At 48.8% G+C, this 25371-nt stretch overlaps 1 protein-coding gene across 3 annotated transcripts in view; it reads right to left on the minus strand.

The window, feature by feature from the left end:
• LOC126526909 (leukotriene A-4 hydrolase) overlaps positions 1-25371 on the minus strand; it is a 167836-nt gene that overhangs the window by 71377 nt on the left and 71088 nt on the right. For all 3 annotated transcript variants that reach the window (XM_072284399.1, XM_072284400.1, XM_072284401.1), the window contains one exon: positions 9290-9401. In XM_072284399.1, coding sequence (XP_072140500.1) covers positions 9290-9401 — 112 coding nt within the window. The remainder of the gene's footprint in view (positions 1-9289; positions 9402-25371) is intronic.

Raw genomic sequence — 25371 nt, forward strand, 5'->3', positions numbered from 1 at the left:
CAGAGTGCAATTTAAATAAATGTTTTCCTTGAGTTTTCCTAACTCGTACTATCCGCGGATAAAACTTTTTCCATTTCATGTCCCAAAAATTTCACCTCATACTACAGTGCAGTCCACTTACAGTTAAACCTGGATGTAACGAACCTATATGTAACGAATTCCTGGATTTAACGAAGTTTTTGAATTCCCCAACGCTGCCCCCATTGAAGCCCATGTATTTTCGACCTTGATGTAACGAACGCGTTGCGGCGGTTAGCCTTGATGTAACGAACTCCCAAAGCTGATCAGTCATTACTTTTAGCACTTTTAAGGAAAATTCGGCCGAAGAAATGCTCTAGATTATTGAATATTAATGCTGTAAGGAGCCAGCAGCTACGCGCACGCCAGGGATTGCCGCGACCGAGCAAAGTTAGCGATGATGATGATGATGGCGGCAACTAGCGCCGCTCCGTGCCTAACGTAGCAGTCTTTTCAGGCTTTGCTTGTCTAGCGTGGCACCAGGTGGTATTGGTATCGGCAGCTGATTTTTCTTGCAGAATTATTTTGTTTCGTATGGATTTGAGGACAAGCATTCTTATTTTGTGATTTTCATTTGTTTCAACGGCTTATACACACTTATGTGTAAGAATTCACTTGAAAAGCAACGCTGATAGCCGGTTCTTTCATTGCCAAGGCGCCGGAAGGGAGAGGGGGAGGGACGATGACGAACGATATCCGTCACTTTTTTTTCTTTCTCTATGGGTGCGTTGCATTCGCCATCTTGAGTGTTGTCCTGCGTTCTGCACGTGTGCGTGTGTCAACTGTGCTCTGGTACTGGTTTGTCCGACTTGTTTTGGAGGTGCTAGGCCTGCCTGTCGGCGTGTAGTCGTGCGTCTCCGCTTCTAACTGCGTCGTCGGTTGGTCGTGATGAGTTCTACTGCCAGAAAACGAAAAGTTCTGTCTTTTGAAGACAAACTCGCAATTTTAAATGCAGTCTCCGCGGGCGAGAAGAAGAAGGACGTTGCCACCCGTTTCAGCATTCCAGCGAGCACACTATCAACGATTTTGAGTGCGGAACACAGCATCAGAAACGCAGTGGAGTCGGGAACAAGCTCGAAGAAAAAAAGACTGAAGCTGTCCACATACACTGATGTGGACAAGGCAGTGTTCACATGGTTTTTGGACACGCGAGCCAGAAATGTACCCATAAGCGGCGCGATCTTGCAACAGAAGGCAAAGGATTTTGCGTGTATCTTGGGTCATGACGATTTCAAGGCAAGCAATGGGTGGCTGCAGGGATTTAAGAGCCGGCACGGTGTCGTCGGAAGAGTAATCAGCGGCGAATCTGCCTCCGCAGACAGCGATGCTGCTGCTTCGTGGGTGGCTGACAAGCTGCCTGGAATCCTGAGTCGCTTCGAGGCGGCTGATGTCTACAGTGCCGACGAGACAGCTCTATTTTATCAAATGCTTCCGGGCCGCACGCTAGCGTTAAAAGGCGATGACTGCCGCGGTGGAAAGCAGAGCAAGCTCCGCATAACGATTCTGCTGTGTGCCAACCTCGACGGCACAGACAAGCGAGTCCCGCTAGTTGTCGGCAAAAGTGCCCGTCCCAGGTGTTTTAAGGGAACGAAGCGTATGCCCGTGAAGTATGTGGCGAATTCCAAAGCGTGGATGACTCGGCCAATATTTTCTGAGTGGTTAAAGGAATTTAACCAGGACGTCAAGCGGCAAGGCCGTCAAGTTTGCCTACTGCTGGACAATTGCTCGGCGCACCACGTCGAGGGCCTGCAGCTGTCGAACATCGAACTGCATTACTTCCCGGCCAACTGCACGTCCCTAATACAACCCCTGGACAAAGGGGTCATTAACAGTTTTAAATGCTGTTACCGGCGCCGACTAATCCTGAAAATACTTCTCGACATCCGTCTGGAACGGGAGATGAAGATCGACATTTATCAAGCAGTCGAGATGCTTGCTGCCTCCTGGCAAGAGGTCAGGGCAGAAGTTATCGCGAATTGCTTTTTAAAGGCCGGAATAGCCAAAAACGCACGGGCTGGTGCCGACGAGGAGGAGGAAGACCTTTCTACTCCGTCCAATGTGGCCGAAGCGTGGAACGAGCTATGTACTAACGGTGGTGTACCCGACGACGTTGAACTGACTGACTTTTTGTTTTCCGACAACGCCGCCGTGACTACAGAAGAAATGTCTGATGCAGCAGTAGCTGAAAGCGTGCAAAATCCGGATGGCGGTGATGATGGTGCTTGTGAGGCAGATCCGTGTGACGTGCCTACTGCAAAGGAGGTGATGAACGCAATGGACGTTATGCGCCGTTTCTTCGGCTCGCTCGACGATGAAGGAGCTCTACACGATTTAGCCTTTTTGGAGCGGCGTGTTGTGCCTACACTCGTGCCGAAGAAGCAAGCGGAAATTACGCAGTTTTTTAGTGTAAAATAAATGATTGAAGGGTGAGTTCACCTTCACGGATATATTGAGCTATTTGGTTTCGTTTCTGCATCATTCGTACGAGCCTTCACCCGAAACCTGCATGTAACGAAAACCTGCATGTAACGAAAAATTGCGAGCTTTTGTCAACTTCGTTATATCCAGGTTTAACTGTATAACAATACCAAATATAATGATATATCAGTTATAACGATGGGTCGACATGAGAGTGGCATTAGGTCTATAGAGAAAAAAATCATTTATAACAATAGGTCATTCACTGCATATCGGATATAGCGATCAAAATTTTGCCATCTGGACGGCGTTTTCCGTGCCAAATAATCGTAACATTGGTGTTGCTTAGTTCCTTGAAACGAACAATGTCGAGACGAGGCGATGTTTACCTCCGTAAGTTCGTATCTGCCGCCATTACTGCGCAGCGCATCCCGCCCTGCCCATGCACCGAAGAGTACCTGAGTAGGCGCAGCGCGCCACAGGATGGCGCTAGCTGCTTCATGCGCATCGGCCACAGTCGCTCGGAAAGAGAGAGAAAGAAAAAAAAAAGCGACAAGCAAAGCGGCGCTGTGGCGCCTATCCCGCACTCAGTCTCTCTCTCTAGCAATAGTAGGCTGACGCCACCGAAGCAGCGTGCAACTAACCCAGTGGTCCCGTTCGAAGATGGCACCGACAAAGCGTAAAGCTGTGTCGCTTGACACGAAGATGGATATCTTGCGGGACTCTCGACGCGGCTTCAAGGTGAGCGCCCTCGTGAAGAAGTATGAGCTCGCCCTGTCGACGGAATCAACCATCTTGAAAACCGGGAGCACCGCGCTTGTGAAGGCAGGAGCTATCAGCGGCCATGCCGATCAGTGGAAAAGGGTTAGAGACCCTTTGTACGCCGATGTTGGAGAGGTGCTTTACCAGGGGTTCATCCCAACCTGCGCGCATAATGTGCCTATTAGTGGGCCAATACTTGCCACCAAAGCGAAAAACTTCGCTTTTCTTTTGGGACGCCCATATTTTGAGCCTGGGGGAGGCTGGATTCAGCGCTTTAAATATTGGCATGGAATCGTTTACAAAAACGTGGTAGGGGAAGCGGCGTCTTTGGACACACAGGCAAAGCAGCAGTGGCTGCAGACAAAGCTGCCCGGCGTGCTGGAGCGCTACGCGGAGAAGGACATATATAATTGCGACGAAACTGCTCTCTTTTTTCAAATGTTGCCGTCGAAGACTCTCTTAAGGGAGATCAATGACCCGGCGGGAAGCACTCGAAACTTAGGGTGACTGTGTTGCTGTACTTAACATGGACGGGAGCCATCGTCTCAAGCCTTTCATGATAGGGCGATCAAAGAAGCCAGCGTGCTTTAAGAATCAGCACATGCCGGTCAGCTATCGCAGCAATAAGAAGGCGTGGATGACCCGCGACCTGTTCGAAGTATGGCTGCTCAAGTTCGACAGTATAATTGAAGACCAAGGAAGAAAAGTAGTGTTGCTACTTGACAACTGTAGCGCACACAGCGTCCACTCGAAGCTAACATCTGTCGAATTGATGTTTCTGCCTTCGAATACTATGGCAGGCCTGCAGCCGTTGGACGCCGGCGTGATTGCCAACTTTAAAATCCTGTATCGGCGGTGCATGCTGGAGTGGCTAATTTTAGCCATTGACCGTGCAGCTCCTGGCACGTCGGATCGTGCAGACGGGCCCCCTGACCTGAAGATCAGTCTTTTGAAAGCCGTGCGCTTTGTTTATGGTGCATGGTATGAAGTAAAGCAGTCAACCATATACAATTGCTTCAAAAAGGCGGGCTTTGTGCGTCAGGATGAACTTCCCCAACCCACTGAGACCAACACGGTGGAAGCCGCTGACATAACCGAGCTCTGGGAGCTCGTTCCTATTGGTGACACAGGTGGTGCATTGATGGAGGAGTTTTTGACTGCAGACAGTGCTGCTTTGTTCTGCGAGGAGGTCTCGACAGACGGCAAAGTTGTGCGACGGTAGCAGCGACAGTGACAACGAGATTGACAGTGGCTCCTTGACCCCGACCTCAATGTCCACGCAAAGTGCACTGTCGTCGATCGACTGCTTAATTGATTTTATGCATGCTGAAGGATTGCCGCCAGTGTTCACGCAGCAGCTGGAATCCATGCACACCGCGGTTGTGAAGCTGAAGCTGCCGCAAAAGCAAGTGCAGATTTCGGACTATTTCGGCGCGCCTAACCCTCGAAACGGTCATTGGCGCTAGAAATAAAGTTTGTTTTTCACAGCCTATTTTTTACATCATCTATTCTTTAGAGCAAGTAGCGAATTCGAGTTCGAAGCTGCAAAGGTATGTTCCGCATTTTTTATTAAAAAAAAATTTTTTTATAGCTGCAGTCCAGATATAGCGATCATCGGTTATAACGATCATATTTTTCGTCTTTCTCGATATCGTTATAAGTGGACTGCACTGTATATGCGGGTTCGTATTATACGCGGGTTTTTACGGTACTCCCTAATGCAAAATTTGTGCACAGCTGTATATGTGTTTTTATTTCACGATATATTGGCCGGCACGAACAATCTGTCTCGTGCGGCACATTGCAAATGGAGCAAAGTGTGGCATGACTGCTTTGTTAATAGGGAGATCGCAAGAGGTAGTGCGTGGGTGCGATTCACAGCAGTCGTCGCAGGCGAACCTCTGCTCATGCAACGCTTTGTTTCCATCATGGTATCATTAAACGCACTCGCAACATGCCGTTGGTGAACAGACGGCGGCACACTACTCTGGCGACATCTCGTAGTGGTCGTCACCGCAAAGGCCGTCTTGCGTGGCGCTACAATCTTTTCCTTGCACTTTCGCCATACCCTTCTCCTCCACTTTTTGCCTCATGGTCCTGCTGCACCCCCCTCTTGCACTTTCCTCCTCGCGCTCTCTTTCCTATTGCTGTCTTTCATCTCCCGCTGCGCTCCGCATTCGCTTTTCATCCTTCGCTGTGCTTGTTCGCTCGGTTATGAGAGACGTCAAAGCCAATGCTCGCAGCAGGCACAGGCACCTAAGAGCTGTGCTACAAAAATACCGACCATTGTGCCACGAGCATATTGCTTCCCACTGAGATTAGCACTTCTTCGGAGTGGCAGTTCCTGCATCAAATACACCATTGAGCAACACTGTTCTTATCAGCACTTTTTTCTTATCGCACCTTCCTGTCATCGTGGCATGCAGCTGGTGAAGCAAGGCACGCAGGTGTGCCCTCCAAGATTGCAATCTCGGATGCTACGCCTTGGTAGCCTAGCTGTGCTGCGATACATATCGACGATGCTGCTTGCGTGTGGCATGCGATAAAGCAGTGACTCCGTTTCTCTCTCTCTGCGGTGCGCCGTGCTGGCTGGCACAACTAGGCATGACCTCCAAGATTGCATCGGGGTAACCTCAGAGGCCATGAGCCGGCCAAGCCAAGCCGGCACTGTCACACAACGGGGCTGGAGACCCTGTAGGGCCACAAGAGATTAGTGGATCAGATAGCTTCACTTTCACATGCCCAACGTGTCTGCGTTTACGCCCAGCAGTGTAAGCTCTGTCAACCGTATACTTTAACGGGTCCACAAAATCTCGCAAAAGTGAAACTATATCCGGAAGTCACGAAAGTAGGCCGAGCAATTCACCTGAGCTGCATAGTCGGCCTACAGCTTTGTATGCCACATGCTGCTTGAACACGGCGGACTTTTGCATCGCAGTGTGCTACAGCATAGACCATTTATAACGTAACCGCCTATAGTGCGGGACCGCATATAATGCGGCTTTATGTGAGCACCAGTACGCCTCCCATAGAGTTTACTGTGTCAGCGTACCGCTTAGTGCGCGGTCGCGCACAACGGAAGACCGGGTATAGTGCGGTTTCTCCGAACAGAAGGAAGCGCGCACCTCCCAGCACTATGATGCCCGCACCCTCTACAAAAAGGGAGAAGAAAGCCACGAAACCCATCGCAAAAGGGGAGAAAAATAGAGGAGAGAGAGACTGTACAGCGTGCAAAGAAAGATGTGCAACTAGCGGCCTTATCTTTTGCTTTTCTTTGTGCAGCGCTGCGAGGGCGGCGCCAAGCCAGACCGAGCACCCGCACCGCCGTCGTAACGGGGTGGGTCCCATTCAGAGGGCGAGAAGGGGAAACATTGGGGAGGTCCATTTGCTGGGGGTGGCCGGTTGACAGGCTGGCTTTGCACATGCGCCACTCTTCTGCCTTTTCTCCTGTGTGGATGCGCGCGAGTCGTCGTCGTCTTGTGATACCGAAGTGCGCTGCCAGCGTCGTAGGCCTAGCTACCGGAAAACATGTTTCCTTGTCTTGCGTTTGTGTCGCGCTGGGCTAAGTTGCCATGCCGCCTGATCCTTCCAACTCAAGAAAACGGCAAGCTTTATCCCATGAGACGAAGCAAAGCATTATTAAAGACGTCAAAAGTGGCCTAAAGAAAGTTTCCGTCGCGCAGAAGTATGGCATCCCCGACACAACAGTGCCGGCAATTTGGAAAAACAGGGACAAGGTGCAACAGCAACTGCAAGAAAATTGTGGATCACTAGCAAGGAAGTGGATACGTTCATCAAAGTATGAAGATGTCGACGCCGCTTTGTTCAAGTGGTTCTGCGAGGTGCGAGCCCAGAATGTGCGCGTGAGTGGTCCGATTCTGCAAGCAAAGGCCAGGTCATTTGCAAACTTGTTGGGCCACGACAGTTTCAACCCATTAAATGGGTGGATTCAGCGGTTTAAGGACCGGCACGGAATAAGCTGCTGTGTTATCTCCGGGGAGAGCGCACAAGTTGATGATTCTGCTGTTCAGGCCTGGCTCAGTATAAACATGGAGACCATGCTGGTGAAGTACGCAGAGTGGGACATTTACAATGCGGATGAGGCTGGCGTGTTTTACAATTTGCTCCCAAACCGCACACTCGCACTGTCCCACGAACGCTGCTCCGGTAGAAAGGCTTCGAAGGAGCGGTTTACCGTTCTCTTTTGCGCCAATATGGATGGCAGCGACAAGAGGCGCTTATTTGTGATCGTAAGGTCGGCGCGGCCGCGCTATTTCAAAGAAAGAGAGTGCCTGCCGATCACACATAAGGCCAACAGAAAGTCATGGATGACTCGGGAGCTATTTGCAACTTGGCTTCAAAAATTTGACGAGGACATGGTGTCAGAAAAGCGACAAGTTGTCCTAGTTCTTGACAACTGCAGTGCCCATCATGTAAGTTTAAAGCTCAGTGCAGTGAGCCTCAAGTTCTTGCCTGCAAATACGACAGCCAAGAGCCAGCCGATGGACCAAGGCGTAATCGCTGCAGTGAAAGCGCATTATAAAAGGCGCATATGCGAAAGAGTGCTGATCAACCTTCAGCGAGACGAAGCAATGAAGGTAAACCTGCGGAGTGCTATTGACATGATCACGGCATCTTGGTGGCAGATAAAAGCATCAACCATCGCCAAGTGTTTCGCAAAGGCGGGTTTGTGCGCAACGCCGTGGTCAGCGATCCTGATGTGAGGAGCGACGATAGCCACCGCGGCGACGATGTCGATGAAGTCCTCAACGCGGATGATGTGTGGTCGGATCTGGTGAAAAAGAACATTGTTGGACAGGATGACACATTCGAAGGCTTCGTGAACGAGGACTGCGATGACTTTGTCTGCGAAGAAGCAGACACAGACGAAGCAATTGTAGCAGCAGTGCGTGATCGCGATGACAGTGTATCGGACGATGACGATGACGAAGGAGACAGCACACTGGAACTTTCGCACAGAGATGCACTGGATTACATAAGCAAGCTCAGGATGTACTGGGCGCAGAAGGGCTTGAGCGAGAAAGCTTCCCAGCATCTGATTGCTGTTGCAGATGAGATGGTGCATAATGCAGTGAGGGCTCAGCGCCAGACGACGATAACGACATTTTTCATTGATGAAGAAAAAAAAAAAACTTTTTGTTTAGTGTCCAATTCTGGTGCTTTATTGTGCGTTAAGTTGTAAAATACATAATAAAAGGTGGGTTGACCATATTTGCATGTGAATAAGAGTCTAAAAATGGCTTATTTGATATAGTACAGTACCGCTTATAATGCGGATTTTCCCGACTCCCGCGACCTACGTTATAAGCGGTCCATGCTGTAGATGTTCCCTTCGACCACGTTTCCTTCCACGAGCCAAGTCGAAAGCGAAAGCAAAAAACCATCACACTGGAATCGGAACAGAAGGCTATCGTGAAGGCTGTCACATCAGACGTGAAATAGTTTAGTGCTGGAGACGACGGAGATTCTGTTGCTGCTTTATTAAAATTTCATTGAATGCGCGGCCACGTAGCCGTAGCCTTCTTTGCATGTTTAAAGTTGTGCACACAATTGGGCATATAGCGCAGTAGATGGCAACAATTGATACAACGAAGTAATTTTAGCTAATGCTGTTCAGTGTAGTTATTTTAATAATGACGTTCCAGTGTAGTCAATTATTCAATATACCCAGGATTCCTTTATTAGGGTCTAACAGTGTGTGCACATAAACACATTGGGCCATATGCAGTTAGGCATAGAGAAATTTTACTTAAAGTCACGCAGCGCATATGTCCCTCCTCGAGCGTTAAAACCTATGTTGTAGGTACGAGTTGTAGGAAAAAATTTCCTGTGTAGCTCAAGGAAGGCAGTGCTGAACAACATCCCCAGGAAAAGACACAGACAACATGAGCACTTATCTTGACTGTGCCCTTTCTTCATCCTATTTTTCAGCGCTGTCTTCCTCAAAATGTCTAACCAACTAGGTCCAATTAGCACCTTGATCTAATTCTTTAGAGTGCTTACAGTCACGCAATTAAGGTACAATCTTCGGGATAGCGAAATTAATATTATGCAATATGCAGTTGCTTACAGTGTAGCGTAGATCTTCAATGCCGTCCAAAGCTTGGAACTCTCTCATCTCATTTCCAAACAGGCGGCCAATGATCTTTCGTTCCAAGAATACGGTGAAGCCTTCATTCAACCTAAGCAATCAAACAGTCAATGCCAGATGATTAAAACACAGGATGTAAGAGTTCAATCACTTTAAATAGCTATAAGAGACAAGTGGCGAAGTATGCAAACTGTAACTAGGATAAAAGAAAATGGAAAAATTGCTACAACCAGCTAGATCTTCACGAGCAGAAACCATAAAATATACAGCACTTATGGCAATTAGCTGCATGCACGTGAAAGGAAGAGCTTTACCACCATTCAGAAAAAGAAAAAAAAAACTTATGAGGTTTAATGTTCCAAATCAATTTGCAGGTTATAAATGATGACATAGATGGCTGCTACAGATTAATTTTGACTGACTGGTGTTCTTTAACATGCACCCAAAGCACAGCACATGCGCATGTTGGGAGGCATCGTAGTGGGTAGTTTATTAAAGAAGCTCATTACTGCATAAAATACTACGTTTCAAATTTTTTCCAAAAATGTAACCAGAGACTATATTTTTGCAAAATAATAATAATCTCACTTTGCTTTTTTTAACCATCACACTGATTGACCGATACTGTTGACAACGGCAATGCACCAGCAACTAAGCCAATAAATTGGAGCAAAAGGACACAAAGTGAAATGTGCCATCATAAAATATGGCCCCTGCTCTGGTCACAGCACAGTGCAGGCTCGGTAGGGCTTATCATTAAATAAATAAAATGTGTTACCTGCACTTGTGAAATTGCCAGTTTTTTCACTCATTCATTCTTACGTATATTATGTCTTGTTAGTTTGGAGAATAGCTCATACTAAGCTGGCGAAGACAAGACCTAAGCAAAAGAAAGGACTCCAAGAGATCACGAATTCACCCTGCAGGAATACTCATGTCCCATGAAGTTTGCATGCGCGGCAAATGTGGCCACAAGTTTCAGCAAGTGGCCACAAGTTTGGGGGGAAGCCTTCCTTTTGCAGGCAGCACACGGGAATCACAAGTGCCATCAGTGTTATCGGGCATGTCACGTGAGATGCCTGGTCATACTTGCACATAGATGCCCGGTCTTGCATAGATGACTTGCATAGATGCCTAGTCGACTGTACTTGCGGTCCAAGTACAGTCGAACCCACTTATGAACCTGATTTTAACAATATATTGCTGCATGGTCTAGTTTTCTGTCCAGGAGGGTCCATAATTGGTCGGCGACGAATAGCGGCATGGCTGGGGCGACAGGGACCAACGGCGCTGAGGTGAGGGCAAGCGAGCAGGACAACTGTCATTGACGGATATGTCAGAGGTAGGAGGCACACGGCAAGGTGAGTAACGGCACAGCTCGGCACCACTGATGGTCTATACCAATTCAAAGTCATGCCATTTGGTATATGCAACGCCCCAGCAATGTTCGAATGTATGATGAACTCTTTGCTCTAAGGGTTCAAATGGTCAACATGCCTCTGCTACCAAGACGACCTTTTGAACCCTTATTTATTTATTTATTTATTTATTTATTTAAATAAATAAATAAATAAGGGTTCAAATGGTCAACATGCCTCTGCTACCTAGACGACGTCGTATTTTCGCCTAGATTTGAGACACACCTTGAGCGCTTATCAGCTGTTCTTCAAGTCTTCTGCGAGGCTGGGCTCCAACTAAATTCATCAAAGTGTCACTTCGGTCATTGGCAGATTACAGTGCTAGGCCACCTCGTCGACGCTTCCGGTATTCAACCAGACCCAAAGAAAATTTGTGCTGTCATGTCATTTCCTGTACCTCAGTCTGTCAAAGACGTCTGAAGTTTTGTAGGACTCTGCTCCTACTTCTGACGCTTCGTTAAAAACTTCGCAGCGATTGCCCAAACACTTACTGATCTATTGAAGGACGTGCCGTTAATGTGGGGCCCCGCTCAAACTGCCACATTTGCCAACCTCACCTACATTCTCCCCACGCCACCTATACTGGCCCACTTTGACCTGTCCTCTACAACAGAGGTGCGTACCGATGCCAGTGGTCACGCTATCGGAGCTGTCTTAGCCCAGCGCCAACAGGGTCAAGATAGCGTTATCGCCTACACTAGCCACCTCCTCACAGCAGCAGAGCGTAACTATTCGATTACAGATCGTGAATGATTGGCTCTCGTCTCAGCAATTTCCAAATTCCGCCTGTACTTGTCCGGCACGCACTTCTCTGTAATCACGGACCACCACACGCTCTGCTGGCTTTCCTCACTCAAGCATCCTACCAGCCAGCTTGGTCGCTGGGCTCTGTGGCTGCAAGAATAGACCTATGCAGTAGCATACAAGTCGGGCCGATTACATCAAGACACAGACTGTTTATCACGCTATCCAGTGGACGAACCACTCGCTGACCCTGACCCCGATGCCGACGCTTGCGTTTTCTCGATCTCTCAGCTGCTACATGTTGCCGACGAGCAGCGCTGTGATGCCACTTTGCAGGCCATCATTGATGGCTTGAAATCTTCGTCTTCTGATTCGTCCCTTCACCTGTTTGTTTTTCGGGATGGTGTATTATACCGCCACAATGTACGCCCCGACGATCCTGCCCTACTCCTTGTCATTCCTAAGCACCTCCGGTCAGTTGTTCTCCAAGAACTTCATGATATACCAACGGCAGGTCACCTTGGCATCTCCCGCACCTACGACCTGGTTCGTTGTCGCTTCTTTTGGCCAGGCCTTGCCCGCTCCCTCCGGAAGTACGTTGCGGTGTGTGAAAAATGACAGCGCCGAAAAACACTATCGAAGCTTCCTGCCGGGTGCCTTCAACCACTCGACATTCCTACGGAGCCATTCTTTCGCGTTGGCTTGGACTTATTTGGCCCCTTCCTTCTATCCACGTCTGGCAACAAGTGGGTCGCTGTGGCTAACGTTACTAGATAGGGTCAGTTTCAAAACTCCGCTCTGTGGCGCGGAACCACCACCAGTTCGCGCTTTAGTGGTGCTGCCATTGAATCCGGCTCCACCTGCCATGCCGGCGCGACTGCGACGGAGCTGCAGGTCGTGAATCGTCTTGGCCTTTCCGACTTCTGCGGCGGATGCGTGCAGGCAGGTCTTGGTCGCTTGACGTTTACGATTAGCAAGCGGTCACCATGCCCATGTGTTGCGTGCCGGGCTGCACGAGCGGCTACCGGAACGATACGAGCAGCTCGTCACGACATTACTTTTCTGCAACCAGCGACAACGCCTTGCGTGCTGCATGGAATCGAGCCATCCCGCATGCTGACAGGGAGTTATCAGCCAAGTCGAGAGTATGTGACCTCCACTTCCACGACCAGGATGTCCTCAAAAATTATGTGCAAGTAATTGACGGGAAAACAGCAGGAATGCCTCGCGGTAAGTGGACCCTCGTTAGTGAGGCTATTCTGAAAGTTTTTTGCTAACTTCCTGCATACATGACAAAGCCTCCAGCTAAGAAGCGCAAAGTACGATGCAGCACAAGCAGAAGAATTGAACAGCGCAGCGACTTGCAGTGAAGCGGTGATCAAGGACGCCAGTTTTTCAAGCTTTGAAGATACGGAACGTAGCCTAAACGACATTGGAACGTGTTCAAATGCCGGGGTCGTGAAAAGAAATGATCGTTGAAGACGGAGGCGACAAATTCATCACATTCTACACCCTCAAGTCCGAAGACAGGCTACTGCGGATTGAGAAGTGTGTTGCTGTGGGTGAAGATAATGTGGCCACGGCAAGTGCTTATGGGCGCTCCACAAAGGCATTTACAAATGTGCGCATTCGCAACGTCAATGACATATCCTCCCTGGTGGATTCAGTAAATAAGCTGAGTGTCTGCCAGGGCTGTACTGTCGTTGGGAGTGTTTCACAAAAGCATGAAACTCTTTCAGTGCAGCCAATATGTGCTAGATGCCGCATGCCAAAAAAGAGGAAAGTTAAGGAAACATTCCAGAAGAAAGAGCATCTGGCGTTCAGGAAGAAGATAACGAATCTTCACAAGAAGGCCCTGAGAGCAGCAGCGGCCAGAGCTTCCTTTGTGAAGAACATAAATACCTTAAAGGAGCAGGTGAAGAATGAGCGTTCAGAGGCGATAACGAAAGCATTGAACTCGTTACCTGCACTGCAGCAAGTGGCCTTTGAAAATTCTTTAAGGCAAGTTGAAGCAAAACGACCGCAGGGAATAAGATACACACGAGCGTGGATCATGAACTGTATTTTGCTACACATTGCCAGTCTTAAGGTATACAATTTGTTGCGCAGCATGAAGCTGCTTGCGCTTCCAATGTGTAGCCGCTTAAACCAGATTATTTCAGGTGTGCCATGTGAGTATGGCGACAACCAAATAGATCTGGAAACAGTCCAAACATTCTTTAAAGGATAGCCTACTGTTGAAAAATATGGCACACTCGTAATTGATGAAATTAAGCTGAGACCATCACTAGATTTCAGCAAATTCACCTACAAGTTTGATGGATTTGTGGACTTCGGCGGTTCGACAGGCCGAGAGGGCATAGTACCAGCTGACCATGCTATTGTGATTATGTTTGTGCCGATGTTTCACAAGTGGGCACAGCCAATCGCAAGTTTTGCCACAAAGGACGCTACGCCTGGGAGCGTGCTTGCCAAGCTTGTTCTGCAAGCTGTGCTTGAACTCGAGTGTCGTGGGGCATTGGTTCTAACTGTCATCAGCGATGGTGTGGGGAACAGTCGTTCTATGTGGGCACATGTAGGAATATCAGAGAAGCTCTGCGAGCCAGTGAACAAAGTTCCACATCCTTCATTTAAGATGGACGCTTCCTGCACTTCATGTGTGATGTACCACATATCATAAAATCTGTGTGAAATCATCTTCTCATTCACACATATGCAAAGGTAATAAGCATCTTAATTTCTTTCTGATTCAATGATATAACTGTTACCTTGTTCTTTATTGCAGGCTGGCTCTGAATGCATTAATTTCAAGGATTTTCAGCATCTCTTCGACATAGAAAAGAAGGCACACCTAAAAGTCGTCCCAAAACTTACAGCTTCATACGTGAACCCTGGAAAGCTGGAAAAAATGAATGCCCAGCTGGCAATGCAGATGCATTCGTAAGCTCCAGTGCTTTTTGTTCATTCTGGCTGTCTTTGCATATCTTAAGCATTTGCAACTGTTAATCAAGTTTGAATGTGCATGTTCTTTGCATTTCTTTCTGTATTTAACATGCATATTTTTTTTCAGCTGTTCAGCAGAAGTGTTGGAATAGGATTAAAGTTTTATAGGGAGCAACGTGCACCAGGCTTTGAAAACACAGAGGGCACAGAAAGATACACCTTGCGCATGAATGAGCTCTTCGATGCGCTGAACGCCAAATTTCCAGTTGAGGGAATAAAGAAGAACTCTCGCCAGATCAAGGTACAATTAACTTTTTTGTGTATTCAAGCAATTGCTGTTTACTGAAGGCAACAAGAATAATACACAATTGTGTGCATCTCTTTTGTGCGGTGTTGTAGGTCATTCAAGACTTCCTTGAATTGCTGAATACAACCGAAAAAAAAAAAAAAAAAAATGGCCTCCAGCAAAACACGAAGCTTTTTGCCTCTCAGATGACAACAGTCTCTCGCGTGACCCTCATGTCTGTTCTGGATGTAATTTCTCTGTTGCATGACAAGAATGTCCTATACATCCTGACTGCAAAGCTTAATCAGGATCCCTTGGAAGTAAGTATCCATAGATGTTGCTTTTGTTCTTACAGGTCACTTCTTTCGCCGCACACGTAAACATTTTTCTTTATCTTTTTACCCATAGCGCCTTTTTTGGTGTGGTACGGAGCTTTGGCGGAGACGAGGACCACCCTACTGTGACACACTTCAGCCAGATATTCAGGCTGCTTTGCCTCTACACGCCTTTAAAAATAGCAACAAAAGGAAACTGCTCTGGTGATGCAGATCCGGTGTTGGTGACAGTTGAAGAGAGCTCAGCGGCAAGAAGCTAGCTGCTCTTTCAAGAAAACAAACCAGAGAGGAAAAATTCGGACAGATGCTTGACAAAATTCACTTCAAGGAGTCCTCAACGTCGGATCCAAACCAGCATGACTACTATCGTGCCACTCCGTTTGAAGCTGTTCTTTACTATCTTGGAGGTTACGTTGTAAAGAAAGCCAGCAGGTTTTCTAGCTGCGAGAACTGCCTCGAAACCATCACTGCTGCCAGTCATGTCCCACCAGCAGCTGTCCGCACAGGGATGAGGTCTTTTGTACCTGGTGCTTTAAAACACCCATCTAGCGCCCTTTTACAAATGCTTAATGCCATTGAATCTGTCATTGAACAGAAAACACAGGACAACAAAGTGTTTGGTGACTTGTTTTCTAGCATGGTGCAGGAACTTTCGAAAAAAACCCTTGTCCGTGTAGTGTGAGGAATGGCCTGCCGAGGTGCCGACATGCAAAGTTTCTCAGCCAGCTGCAGCAGCAGGGTTGGCGTTTTCTAGGAACCGACCGTCCTTCTCCAGCCTCTTGGCGTCATGACGTCTGCTGTGTAAGGAGGACAATATGCCGCGTCAGCGACTCTCCGTCGCGGGAATGCCGAGAAGAGGTCGACGAACCAGGCTTTTTTTACTGAACTCGCCACCGCCGACCTGGTCTTTCAGGAGCGGGGGAGTTCCCGAGGGAATGTATTTGGCGGCACCGTCCCACGGGCCTTTCAAGACGCAAGACAATGGAGAACCACGGCGACCATGCTGCGGGGGTCAGCTCGGGGAATAAGAGGCGCCTCCTTTGGGCACGCAGTTCTGCGAAGACCGTCTCACCTCGGTGGGGGCAGTGAAACCAGTGCGTCCGTGTGTGTGTGAGCCCTCCTCCTCCAAAAGGCGGGTCAACTTCGATGACGTTGGATGCTACGAATTGGCGGTGAACTGCCATTTTCCCTCACCTAGGGATCTAGGGAGGACAGAGTGTTTATAAGCAGCTGTTTGTCGGCTGCTAGGGTGTGCTCGTGCTCGAGAAGCAGTGTGTTTGGAGCTTCGTGCTTGTATGCTGTATGCTTCGTCTTGCGTGCTCCATCTGGGAGTCATGCTAGACTGTCAAATGTATATCTTGTTTTAATGTAAAAATATGTAAATAAATCCTGTACGCCTAGTTCCTCCCTACGACCTCCAACACCGACAGTAGGCTGCTCCACGCACTCAGAAGAGCTTTGCGCCCGAATTATAAAATTTTATCTAGTTACACGCATGCATTTTTATGCAAAGTTTCTGAGGCAGCAAAAGGACCAGAGTGTGCAAGTAAAGGCAGCAAGGAAGAAGACAAAGCTGCTTTAGAGGCATTCTCGCTCAAATGGAAGCTAGTTGAGATCAATAAAATTTGAATACGAAAAAAAGTATCGTGTGCTTTTCTAGCATGACATTGAGTAACAATGAATGCATTCCAGCCACATATTTCTTCAACAAGGCACAAATGATGAAAGTGTATAGCTGCATCGGGCGGCGCATGCTATGCGTATGAAAGGATCTCCGCCTCTTTTTTTTTCTTGCAGGCTGCAATGGCATGCAGAATTATAAATATGCTATTTATGGCAAGCGGCACAACCAGGACTTACAGCCTGCGAAATAACATGCCTAATTCTGTGACTCTAAAAGGTAAGCGTGCGTCAGCAACCCGATACCAACGAACCGCCGCACACGGCTGCGAACGGCAGTTGCAGCAGTCAGCTGGAGCCGGATGAGATGGTTCCACCACCTGGTGACAGGCGCAGAAATGGAGATGCCGCCGCTGCATGGGGAGATAGGGGAGTTTTAAAACTGACCCTATCTAGTAACGGTGGCTGTGGTGACAGATTAGGCCACGCGTTACGATGTCACCAGAGCACTTCCAACAAGCTGCACCAGAGATGTCGCTGATTTTCTTTTATGGGACGAGATTCTGCAGCATGGTGCTCCACACCAACTGCTCACAGACCATGGTCGGACATTTCTTTCTCAAGTCATCGCCGAGATCCTGCAGTCCTGTTCCACCAAGCACAAGCTGACAATGTCTTACCATCCACAGACTAATGGTCTCACTGAGCATCTGAATCGCACCCTAACAGACATGCTTGCAAAGTATGTCTCGTCCAACCATACTGATTGGGACCTTGCCCTACCTTATGTCACTTTTGCATATAATTCATCACATCACAACACTGCTATTTATTCCCCATTTTTTTCTGCTGTTCGGCCGAGAGCCCCCATTGCCACTGGACGCATCCCTTCCATCTGCCTCAGCAGAGACCAATGAGTATGCACTTGACGCTATCACCAGGGCAGCCCAAGCATGCAAAATCGCCCGCGCTCGCCTCCTGACCTCCCAAGAGAAGCAACAGCGTTTGTACGATCGCCAACACAGAGACGTCCGCTTTTCGCCTGGATCTCTGGTACTCCTGTGGCCCCCAACTCGTCACGTTGGCCTGTCAGAAAAACTCTTGTCTCGGTAGACAGACCCATATCGAGTGCTGCATGCCGTGACTCCAGCTACGTACGAAATCGCCCCGGTCAGTACCAGTGCCTCATCTGCCCCGAATTCCACTGATGTTGTGCATGTCGCATGCCTTAAACCACATTACGCCCCTGTTATCACCAATATTTAGACGCACCGGGACAGTGCTTCTGCAACCGGGGATAATGATACATGCATATTGCGTGTTTCTTGTGGACGATGCACGCAAGCACCCCGAAAAAGACGACGAACGCTCTCTGGCTCTCGAGTTGTCGGCTGAACTGGCCAGAGCTGCAGTTATCCTTTGTAAATATACTTTGTAAATAGTCTCCAGTTCTTAATCCTTCGTTTGCGTAACAATATCAGTTATAACAGCAAAAAGCTGCTGCAGCACCAACTTTTGTACGTTCTTTATGAGGAAATATACTTGCTTACTACAATGTTCTCATGCTGTATTATCGGTTATAACGATGAAGTCTGGTTTCTGGGTGTTCGTGCCGAAAGGTAATGGAATGCGAAATTCTTGAAGAAAAAAGAAAAAGCGAAATGCGAACCGCTGCATGATCGCCCGCCATTGCAACTGCCGCTGCACACTTCTCTCCATGAGAGATGCACGTCAACCTCATGCACATCTATCCCGCTGCCCTTCCACCCCTCCGAACACAAATGGGCTGCGCCCATAGCTCTGTGCCGCACCACCCTTTGAAACACAAATGGACTGCACCAACTGCACTGCTGGCGCGCTGCTCCCAGATTGCTCACTGGGCCATCCCTACGGCTGCGCCCTCAGAGTTGGTTCTTTATTCGTGCTTGTCTTTGTTTGTTGCATTGAAGTCGTTCCTGGCCACATTGTTTCTCAGCCTCGTTCAACTTGCCACCTAAACGGAAGATGGCTGATCCATCTGCTGATCATCGGCAATGCACGACATTGCCGGTGAAAAGAAAGTGCGCTGCTATAGATTTGGAAATGAAGTGCTTCTAACCGATGAGGTGATCCCGAGCGTGCTTGCTTCGGATAGTGACAATGACAGCTATGACGGCAGTGCTGACGCTGTAGGGCAGGCTGCTTCAACATTTTCCCCGCAGGAAGTAGATGATTCAGTCCCTCGTGGGTTTGTTTTCGCTAGGGACCTTGTGCTTCACTACGTGGAGCACCTGGATGCTTTAGAGAAGGATGTCGGCAAGCTTCGTGTAAAGTAAGCAAGGCTGACGGACAAGTGGTTTTTCTTGTGCAAGCCAGTGGGAAGTACGTGGCAAGATGCTTGTGGCGATCACGTCCCAGCATTTCTTAAGCTGAGTTGCTGCCACGGCAACTGTCCCGCATCTTTTAAAAGGTGCCTGTTGGCGCTACCAAGGCGATGCCTAGGCAGAGCCTGTATGTCACTTGCCACCCATGACCCCTTTTTGCAGTTATAGCAGTGCCATTCTTGAACGCCGACAGCCGCGACTTATTAACATGCGATTGGAGCGTGCAGGAAACAAAGTTAAACAGTTAAGCCGAGACAATCAGATGGAGGAAGGTGGTGGGGGAGAGAACTTGCCTCCCCACCATTCTATAGTTTTCTCGGAACTGCTACGCCATCTGCCATATTGATTTTTTTTCATGCAACCCGGTTATAACAATTATTGGTTATAACAATATAATTTTTCTTGCACTTGAATATTGTTATAAGTGGGTTCGACTGTATGTCAAAAACTCGAGGAACATTGCTGATGTCATTGAGGCTTTCTTGTAAGCCTTGTACATTAAAAACATATGACCGGCCAATTGAAGGAGTAGTGATTCTGATGCAGGCACCGATCACAGTCAGCTTCATTTTCTCCAAGCAGTCGGTACTGCAGCAAAATAAAACTGTTACTCGCTGCTTGCTTTTCTAGCCACCTCGGTGAGATTTGCCCTTAAAGCAAAGGCTTTTTTTGGGGGCTGCAGATTGTAAGAGACCAGCCTCATCAGCATTAAAAATATTACGAGCTTCATAACCTACAATCATTGACGGCAGCATATTTGCCATCAAGTCACCAAAGACCGACTCACAGGCTGTGATTACAAATTATGCCAGCTTTATTGCCATTGCTCATAATAATGGCAGGTCGCAGAAAAAGAAACTACACAAATTAGCACAGTCGGCACTGCGAAAATTGCACCTTTGCATTGTTACTACTGCGACAGACTTGAAGGACTGAGGAAAATATCGCTGGTGAGAGGCGGGTTAGCTTAACACTTCCCTGCCCGTGGAAAAATCTATAGTTTTCGGGTAGTCGTAGAAACATTTTTTTTTCCTGCCACAGAAGATGCTTGATATTTAAAAAGTGTATGGTATCAAGTTATAGAAGAAGAAATTATCCAGTGATATTAGGCCCAAACAATATATTTATTAAATATAGTGTACTGAAGGCACTGGGCAGTGGGCATGGTGCTGGTGTGCTTGTGCAAAAGAAGACGACGAGAAGTGCTTGCTTCCCTGTTACGATATAGCGCCAACCTGTTTTAAGCCTAGCGCTACAACCTATAACTAGTGACCCTTTTGCTAGGTGAACACCACCGTTGCATTTGGTGGAGGTGCTGGGTTTCTCTTCTACATCCTGGAACTCCGCAGCCGAACGCTACCACCAGCTGTTCCAATGGATGAACCAGGACCGTACCAGGCTGCTGCTCCCGTGCCCCCCACCATCGTCTGTTCTGGCGTGATCCGCCAGCGCGATCTGGCTATATTTAGCGGCACAGACGACCACGACGTGGAAGACTGGCTCGCTGAATATGACCGTGTAAGCGCCTATAATAAGTGGGACGACCGCGCCAAGCTCACAAATGTCATCTTTTACTTGACTGACGTGGCAAACCTATGGTTCCGCAATCATGAAGCCGATTTTACCACCTGGTCGGCTTTCACGGCGACTTTGGCAGAGGTCTTCGGCCGTCCCGCCGTTCGCCGGCTTCGCGCTGAGCAACGCTTGCGTGGTCGAGCTCAATGCCAGGACGAGACCTTCACCAGTTATATTGAAGACGTCCTCTCGCTATGCAAGCGCGTGAACTCATCTATGGACGAAGCTGACAAGATCAAGCACGTCATGAAAGGCATCGATGACCATGCCTTCCAGATGCTCGTTGCGAAGAGTCCGCAGACGATTGCCGAAGTCATACAGCTATGTCAGCAGTACGACGAGCTGCGCAAGCAGCGTGCATCAACACGCGCTGCTCAGCAGGACACCACGGATCTATCTCCGTTGGATTTCGGCTGCGACGCTGCCGACATCTCTGCTTTAATGCCGGAGATAAAGCAGTTTACCCGTCAGGAAGTTGCCCGCCAACTCTCTCTGGCGAACAGCACACCCGAGCCGTCGACAACCTTGGCTCCTTCGCTTCACCACGTCATTCAGACCCAAGTTGCCGCGGCGCTGCCATCTGCCCCTCCTCCGCAGCCTGCAGCTGGGCCGCTAACGTACGCTGATGTTGTCGCCCGGCCTTACGCTCCTCCGGCTGCTGATGCCTACCGGGCCACTGGCACCTTCCATGTGCCGCCGCCACCTTCACGCCCGATGGTCGTCCCTTACTCGGCCGCTGGAGCCCCTGTCGTCAACCCGTGGCGTACATCTGACAACCGGCCAATATGCTATTTCTGCCATCTTCCGGGCCACGTAGCACGATTCTGCCGCCGTCGCAGCCCCCGTTTACCTGACAGTGGGGGCACCTCAAGCTACAGGCCTGCTCGACTTCCGCGTCAGGACCCATCTAGCCTTCCTCCGGACTCGTCTTACAGTCGCCTCCCTTTCGATGCCCGTCGGTCACCTTCCCCACGTTGCCGATCCATTTCCCCGATGGTTCGCCGACCCAGCCCAGCCCGAGAGGAAAACTAACAGTCGCAGTTCCAGAGGCAAGAACTGCGTTTACGTCGAACATTTCAAGGCCTCATTCTAACCCGGTGAACGAAATTGAACTCTCCGTAGATGGCGTCACCGTACACGCACTTATCGACACCGGAGCCGCCGTTTCTATTATTAGTGAGAAGCTTTGCCGCAATTTGAACAAAGTGACCATTCCCCTTACCTCTCTTTCTCTGCGTACGGCAACCTCGCATCGCATTCAGCCTTCAGCGTCGTGCACAGCCCGGGTCGTCATTCAAAACGTTATGTATGTTATAGAATTTGTCGTCTTATCTCGTTCGTCACACGACGTTATTCTTGGATGGAATTTCCTATCTGTCAATCAAGCACTTATCGACTGCGCTCGTGCCGAACTTACATTATCAGTGCCGTGCTTCGACCCTGACGACCATTCTTCTCCTAAAGTTGTTGCCGCCTCTGACATCGATATCGCACCTTTCTCCGCCGCTCTGGTTCCTGTGTCATGTAACTCTGCTGCAAACTCATCTGTTGTGTTTACACCGTCGGCCACTTGTGCGCGCCGCCGGAACTTTCTGCTTCCGTTTGCTGTCGTCACTTTTTGCGACGGTTCTGCTGCCCTTTACGTGTGCAATCCGTCCGCCTGCCCATCATCCCTACTCCGCGGCGAGTGCCTGGGTACCGCTGAAGCTTTCGATAGCGTTCTCCTGGCCACCACGTTTGGTGATACGGCACCACTTCCGATTTGTTCCGTCACTCCTCCCGCCGCGACTGATGCCCCTGTAGACATCTTCGCTCGTGCCGTCGACGCAGAACTCACACCTGCGCAGCACACAGAAATTATCAAGCTCCTCCAATGCTTTCGTTCTTCATTTGACATTGACCAACCATCCTTGGGCCGAGCGTCCGCAGTCGTTCACCGTATCGACACCGGTCCACAAACACCATTGCGCCAGCGTCCGTATCGTGTGTCGGCTGCTGAACGCCGTATCATCGACCAGCACGTTGACGACATGCTGGAGCGTGGCATCATCCAGCCCTCAAACAGTCCCTGGGCATCTCCGGTTGTCCTCGTTAAAAAAAAAGATGGCTCCATTTGGTTCTGCGTCGACTATCGCCGCCTTAACCGAATAACGCGCAAGGATGTCTATCCTCTGCCGCGCATCGACGATGCCTTGGACTGTCTGCAGGGAGCGGAATTCTTTTCCTCGCTGGATTTGCGCTCCGGCTACTGGCAAGTGCCAATGGCAGAGGCCGATCGTCAAAAGACAGCCTTCGTAACGCCTGATGGGCTATATGAATTTACTGTCATGCCGTTCGGCCTCTGCAACGCGCCTGCCACTTTCGAGCGAATTACGGACGCCATTGTTCGCGGGCTGAAGTGGAAAACGTGCCTCTGCTATTTGGATGACATTGTGGTTTTTTCCACCGACTTTGCGTCGCACCTCAACCGCCTCGAGCAAGTACTTGCGTGCCTCTCCACTGCAGGACTGCAGTGGAGAGGCGGTATCCCTCCGGACCCCACAAAACTTAGCGCCGTATCCGAGTTCCCTAAACCAACCACCATGAAAGAGCTTCGCAGCTTCATCGGCCTGTGCTCATATTTCCGACGCTTCATCCGTAACTTCGCCTCTATCATTGCCCCTTTGACGCAGCTTCTCACCGGCAGTTCTGACCTATCAGCCTGGTCCTCGGCGTGCGACGACGCATTCCAAGAACTGCGAGGCGTTCTCACCTCGCCTCCAGTGCTGCGACACTTCGATCCCTCTGCTCCAACTGAGATCCATACGGACGCTAGTGGTGTCGGGCTCGGCGCTGTTCTCGCACAACGCAAGGATGGCTTCGAAGAGTACGTCGTCGCGTATGCCAGCCGCACCCTTACCAAAGCTGAGGCGAACTACTCGGTTACTGCGAAGGAATGTCTGGCCATCATTTGGGCTATCGGCAAATTTCGTCCTTATGTGTACGGGCGTCCATTTGACATCGTGACCCACCATCATGCCCTATGCTGGTTATCTTCACTAAAAGATCCAACTGGTCGGCTTGCCCGTTGGGCATTGCGCCTACAAGAGTACGACATCTGCGTTGTTTATCGCTCAGGCCGAAAGCATTCAGACGCAGACGCTCTATCCCGGTCACCCCTGCCCTCTGGTCCTGTCCCCTCGTCTATTTCTACCTGTGGTGCCTTCGCCCCAGGCACGTACGCAGGATTTTTTTTCGGGGGGGGCCCAACCCAAGGTAACTTTTCTATGCAAATGAGGGGGGATTACCTTTACTAGCAAAAATGTTAATAACGCCCACCATTCGCCATAAAAACGCATAAACCCACAAAAGAACGGAAATAAGGTGTATTTTACACGTACGCCTGTGCGATTCACCTCTTCTTTACTTGACAAACAAAGAACAATGTTAAATGGACTCGCGCAGGAAAGAAGCACCAAGAACAAATAAAGAAGCAAAAGTAAAATAAAGATTACGTTAAGATTAGATAAAGATTAGATAAAGATAAAGATTAGATAAAGATAAAGATTAGAACTGATAAAGCAGCAGTTGGCAACAAAGGCAAACGGACCGCGCGGAGCTAGGTTACTCCGCCAGCCAATCACAGAAGCCAACAAAATCGTCGTCATGTGGTCTTTTCAAAATGGCGTCGTACTTGATACCTCCGGAGCGTCTGCTGCTCGTAAAGAGTCTTTTTATCGGCAGAAGCAATGAGGTGTGCAACAGACATGGACAAAATGTATGGAGTCTTCAAAAGTCTGCGCTGCTGTTCATTTCACTGCTGCGCCCGTTTTACTCATGAAACTTCACTGCCAACTGAAGTGAAACTTCACAACAAATAGTTGTAGCGAAGCAAGCATGTTATTTCAGTTCAATAAAGAATTACGAATTCGCCATTCCACTATAATAGGTGAGGGAAAATGTATAAAATTACGCGCTAATAATTTTATTTTTGTAGTTACCGCCTTATTTTGGTAACAGAAAAAGTTTCAAGTACGAATTATTTGCAGCCTAATGGAGGGAGAGTGGCTGGCGGTTATGAGGGTGTGGCCGGGGCTTCATTGCAGACTTCAGTTGTATGCGGCTATAGTAGCGTTTTTTGAATTAGCTCTGGAAGAATTATACAGAAATATACATTTGCGGAACACTCACAGTTCTTTTGGATCCCTCGTTTACTGCTCTAAGAAGTGCCACAACCAACTCCTATTGTTATTTGGGAAGTTACGTAACGATGCGTGGCCGCCAGTCGCGTACAACCGCGTAGAGCGCAGGAAGCTGCAATTCTAGACGTAATGCGCCCACCGCGAAAGGTTATAATATAGAAAAACACCGGCATAAGCCCAGCAGAGAAGTGGCTACGTTGGTCGGCTCTAATGATAACTGTAGAAGCGTCATTCAGAACACACGGAATTGTCCTCCATTCCCGGCGGCGTTTTCTCTGTTTCCTTTTTAAATGAACAGGTGTTGATCCATAAATATTTCATAAACAATGGCTAAATTTGTTAATTTTCGCTTTTCCTGCCTGTTTGGCGTTTGTCTCGGCCCTCTCCCTTGGTAGATCGCTTAATTTCTCAGCTCCTTGAGACTCTTGTTTCCGTTTGCCAATTGAACAGCACGAAAAGTGCTGTACAATTAGGGAAACACCAGATGAATTAACGGGCGACAGCCATATTGCCTATGAGTTTAAGGGTTATTGCAGGGTTTGATGATGGATGCTGTCTTGCATTATTTTATTTTCCACCTATTCTAAACCATGTCA

Source organism: Dermacentor andersoni, chromosome 9 (genome assembly GCF_023375885.2).
Source record: "Dermacentor andersoni chromosome 9, qqDerAnde1_hic_scaffold, whole genome shotgun sequence".
Taxonomy (NCBI): domain Eukaryota; kingdom Metazoa; phylum Arthropoda; class Arachnida; order Ixodida; family Ixodidae; genus Dermacentor; species Dermacentor andersoni.